Source organism: Morone saxatilis, unplaced genomic scaffold, assembly GCF_004916995.1.
Source record: "Morone saxatilis isolate NCDOM2014 unplaced genomic scaffold, NCSU_SB_2.0 Contig11, whole genome shotgun sequence".
NCBI lineage: Eukaryota > Metazoa > Chordata > Actinopteri > Moronidae > Morone > Morone saxatilis.
In genome coordinates, this window is record NW_023339663.1 from 13,349,921 (window position 1) to 13,355,339 (window position 5,419).

At 37.1% G+C, this 5,419-nt stretch overlaps 1 protein-coding gene across 1 annotated transcript in view; it reads left to right on the top strand.

Annotated features, from left to right (window-relative positions):
• The window catches only part of tub (TUB bipartite transcription factor), an 18,526-nt gene extending 14,480 nt beyond the window's left edge, over nt 1-4,046 (top strand). The window contains exons 9-12 of the mRNA XM_035652058.1: nt 418-532; nt 1,217-1,315; nt 1,439-1,610; nt 2,191-4,046. Of these exons, the coding sequence (XP_035507951.1) occupies nt 418-532; nt 1,217-1,315; nt 1,439-1,610; nt 2,191-2,324 (520 nt within the window). The 3' untranslated portion in view covers nt 2,325-4,046. The remainder of the gene's footprint in view (nt 1-417; nt 533-1,216; nt 1,316-1,438; nt 1,611-2,190) is intronic.
• The last annotated feature ends 1,373 nt before the right edge of the window (nt 4,047-5,419 follow it).

Genomic DNA, 5,419 nt, shown 5'->3' on the forward strand with positions numbered 1-5,419 from the left:
CCAGGGACTGCAGATGGAAATTACATAAGCTAATAGCTTAATCTCTTCTTATTCTTAGATTGTTTTTCTATATGGTCTTTGTTTAATAAAAAATAAATGGTTTAATCAGTTGATTAGTTAGCTTGCATGATGAACAGCTCCTAAATAAATTACTTTTATCAGAGGAATCAGTCAACAATCACAAGTTGGGCACTATTACTGTTTATTTGTTGTTGTAATATAGCAGTTCATATTCATACCCAGAGCATCCATCATTATCTTATTACAAAATCTGGATACACATTAGTTATGCAGCGATAAACTGGGAAGAGCCCTACTGTTACTGTGTTGTTTCTTTCAACCACGCCAACAGACAGACACACACACATACTCACACCAGCCATCCAACCTTGTCATTCTAATATGTTTTCTTTGCAGGTCTAACCTCATGGGAACTAAGTTCACTGTATATGACAGCGGTCTGAACCCTATGAAGAGTACCACCAGCCTCGAAGCTAGCAACCTGCGTCAAGAGCTAGCAGCCATTTGCTATGTGAGTGGGTCAAAATGATCCTTAACCCCGAGTTGTTCTTAGTTTTTTTAATGTATTTGAAGACAAATGTTGAGCAATGAGTTAACTATAAAATACATGATAATTCAGTGTAATTACATATACTTGGTTGGGGTTTATATGGTTTGAAGTAATGTATTTTGTCTAACAACGCACATAACATGAATGATGTAATATCAGAAGTATATGTAATTTGATTTGCTTTAAAGGTCTGGTGGCCTTTGAAATGCACAGTTCCATTTAGAGAGTCTAACTCAGATAATCAGATAAAGACACCCATGAAACAAACTGAGGAGGCAGGGCATTGCCATAAGGAGGTTGAAATCAAGTTATTAAAGCATGTATAAATCCAACTGAATATTTTAAAGGAGGATTGTTTGCAAACAGAGATAACTTTAATAGTCCACAGTAACATAGCATGCTTATTTAGGCTATAACTATAAGTAATTCAGCAAAGAACATATTATATGTAGAAAAGTAGATGTTGTGTATAATTCAGATTGATAAATGTACATTTGTCTCCTGCTGTGATAAAAATGTGTATTTTATTCAATGCAGTTTCAGATGATATGTGACATAATTGATATTTAATATAATATTATTATAGCGTCATATTTTATTAAAGCTTTGGAAGTTTATTGCCACTTTGTCATCTTTTCACTCTAGGAAACCAATGTCTTAGGATTCAAAGGACCTCGCAAAATGAGTGTCATCATTCCTGGAATGAACATGGACCACGAGAGGGTGTCTATTCGCCCACGAAACGTGTGTTCCCTAATTTCTCAATAGCCACATCTGTGCTGACCAATCCAACCTCTTCTAATACTTAATATAATTGATCTGATGTCTATGATGTGCTCGACCAAATTCTATTCTTCTTCATTACAGGACCATGAGTCACTGCTGGCCAGGTGGCAGAACAAGAACACAGAGAGCGTGATTGAACTTCACAACAAGACGCCTGTGTGGAACGATGACACACAATCGTATGTGCTCAACTTCCACGGCAGAGTCACTCAGGCCTCCGTCAAGAATTTCCAAATCATTCACGACAACGACCGTGAGTTACAAACTGTACAATTAAAACAAAATGAACAGATCCAGATCCATGTTTTGTACATTTGCCGTGTTTATTTTATGATGTCTCTTATTAAGTCTTTGTCTTTGAATTGAAACAAACAGGGTAGAATGAATTATGTGACTGGCAGTTGGTTGGTTGGAGCCAGTGTTTGGTTGATGTGTTAGAAGCAGGGAAAATGGGCAGCATGAGGATTTGAGTGGCTTTGACAAGGGCCAAATTGTGATGGCTAGACGACTGGGTCAGAGCATCTCTAAACTGCAGCTCTGATAGAAAGGTGTCAGAACACACAGTGCATCACAAAGACGGTGAAGATAAATAAAGCATAGTATACTAGAAAAGAGTTGTGTGATACATTTTGATTAGGGAAGGTGGGTAAAAATGCACATTCATAACTCTAATGCAATCACCCTGAAGTTATTCATTATAGATGAATTATTTGTTTCACAATAACACATTTATTATTTGATACTGAATGCTTTAGGTCTCCATAATTAAGGTCATAATATTGTTTCAAAGCAGCTTGTCCAAAATCTGTTTTCCTGGTTCTTCTCCTCTGCAGCCGATTACATTGTGATGCAGTTTGGTCGCGTGGCAGAGGATGTGTTCACCATGGACTATAACTACCCAATGTGTGCCCTGCAAGCCTTTGCCATCGCGCTTTCCAGCTTTGACAGCAAGTTGGCCTGTGAATAGATCCCAGCCTGAAGTTCAGTGGAGAACTGGTCCACCTGTCCTCTCAACAAGGGCTGTTAATGTATCTCTGGGGCTGGTTTGAGATCTCCAAATCACCCAGTACCTTGGAAGTCCTGCATATTCCAAAATGATTCATGGGCCTCAAGTTTTGTGTGTTTGTATGTGTGTTGGGGTGGTTGGGACCTCAGGATGGTCTTGGTCAGTGGAAGAGAACAAGCACAAAGAGTAACCCACTTTCAAAATCAAATTCATCTGTTTTGATAACTATAGTCCTTTTGTACTGTACTGGCATTATAAAAACAAACACTGTTCCTTTATGTTGTAGTTAGAGAAATTTAACATTTCTTTATCTGTAAATTATAACTAACAATTACACATCTGTAAGTTTTAAAAGTTGACTGGATTTTATGTAATCTGCCACACAAAAAACACAATGTCACACTCTTCCTCAAGCATGAATACTGCTTATATAGTTACTGAATTTAAAACAACATGCACGTCACAATATATTTATTTTGTTATTTATGTATTTATTACATGTTCATTTTGTTTTCTGTTACAATTTCAGCAGTATCGGCTCCAAGGAGATGCAAGCACATGAATTAGCATCACAAGAAGGAATCATCTCTTGTATCCACACAAAACAATTAGCTACTTTTGGACATGAACAGGGCAAAGGCATGTTACACTGTGCTGTACACCATATACAATATTGTGTCACAGTGTCATCATATATGTGAATGTATAGGATGATGGTGCACTTTACTTTGAAGTCTGTAGTGGATGAGATATAGCTGTACATACTTTATTGTGCCTTTGAGGACTAATTCCAGTGTTACGCTTTGGCCATAAAATGAGCTGAGCTTGAATTGGTCTTTGCTATTCTTGCTGTCTTCACATGCATTCGAGATATTTCTCTGTAGCTACTTTGAATTCAGTTGTCTAATGAAGATTTAGTTTAGACTGATTAAATAGCTGGAGTTTAAAAGCCTCCAATAGATAATAATATGTGCACATCATTGGACATTATTTCAGTGATTGTCCAGATATCTTTAAATTCCATTTAGGGCCTACAACAGATTACACTAAAGAGGTGAATTTATTTACATTGTACTGTAAATCAGGCATAATATCCAAAGCACTCAGGCTTAAGGTTGTGCTCATATCTTCTGATGTCTCCTATCTGGAAAAAAATAAACTAAACAGATTGACTTACTGCCAACAAACACACAGTAACAGTGTGAATCTGCCAGAGCTTCAACACTTAGCACATATTTCATCTCCTGCTCTTTACATCTTTGATTAATTTCATGCTCCACTGAGGTGGAGTTTGGTACATTCCTGGCTGTATGTTTCTATATCACGTGGTTTATTGCTGTTCACATTTTTACTCAAAATATGTTTCCTCTTGCTCCTCATGGGGCAATATCCTTTCTCAAATATATGATAGTATTTTGTATTTTATGACCTTTAAAAAATGATGAATGAAGGCAAAGAACAATCTCTGATACCGCTATTGTTACTGTGGGTTATGAGGAAATCTTTATCAAATGTGCTATTCTTGTACTCAATTGTGTTCTAACTATTTTAAATTTCTATTTTAAAATTGTTGATACTCTTGCTGTAAAGTCTGCTTTTCATACATGTGTCCAGGAACCAAAGGTTCTTTCACTTTATGTTTTTAGTGCTCTTGTTGTAATGTACAATTTACTGTGGTGGTCTAGACACAGTCCTTTGATCATGGAAAAAAAATAAAACTTCAGTAAGTCAAAATATGTGTTTTTTTCTACTAAAGCTACTGTACACTCTTTTGAATTACATATTCATGAAGTGGCTGCACTTGAATGAAACCGTTTATTCCTCTTTTTGGTCTCCGTCACTTGTTGTTATAAGCTATACTTGTCCATGATCCATGAAAGAAGAAGAAGAACATAAAACACACACAGAAATACTGTATTTGAAGTTGAGAAGTAATGTGTCTTTATTGTGTGAATCTGGTCTTTTCTATAACAATGTTGCAAGACAAAAAAAGGTTGTATTGCTATTAAAATACAATACAGTGGAGTAATTGGCTTGCCTACAACCTTTCCTACTCGCTAATACTTTAGGCGTGGCAGTGTGACATATGAACAGGATCCATTGTTTAGTACTACACTATACTCACAAACCAGTCTCTAAACACTTTCAATGCTCTCCGATCGTCTGGTCAGAATAGTACTATACTGGTGCGCTCAACACAAAACAGTTCTAATATTGCAGAGATCTGGGTGTGGGATAGTTATCAAGCATTGGGAACATATGTTAAACTGGTTGAATCTGCATTTTTATTGATTTTTTTGTGTCTTCTCTTTCTTTCCTGTGCTGATCTTTGTATAATCAGAGAGAACTGTGACCATGAGGGTTGCTGCTTGAATTTACTATTACTGTACATCCAATCATCTTTATTCCTCGAGGACTAAGATTCCGCTTCAGACTCAGTTGTATGGATATCACCTTTTTTATGTCTCTCCTTGATTATTCCAACTTGGTGTGTTTGTCTGTTTGTGTAGTCTTAGACATTTTTACACTAACACAAACACAGTCTGCTCATGTTCAAAAATCAATGTCAACAGTGTCTCATAAAAACAGATGTCAAGGACTTTAAAACAGCTGTAACCATAAACCTTTAAACTAAAGCGTGCTATATACTGCACAACAGGATATACAGTTAAAAAATATAGAGTTCAGTTAGTCCTAGGCCCCGTGAGGAGGGATCAAGTGCAGGAAACGGAATTCCCTACAGGGTTTAATAAAGTATAACTTAATCACATCAATCACTCGAGGCAGCAATGCGAGTTAATGACTTAATGTTGGCAGGACACCTGAAGTTGAAGCTGTGCTGCTGTGGCAGCTGAGAGCTATTTTACTGCATCCTTCCCACCTTACTGCACTGATTTGCATTTATAAATGTTTATGCTTTGCTCTGCTACCAATTTAAAAAAGCCTCCTCCACCACAGCCTCCACCTGCTTTGCTTCTACTCTGTTAGTGTGCATCCTGGAGGGTTCTTATTTCTATGACAATTGTTGCGGGGTGGGGGGGGGGGGGGGGGGGCAA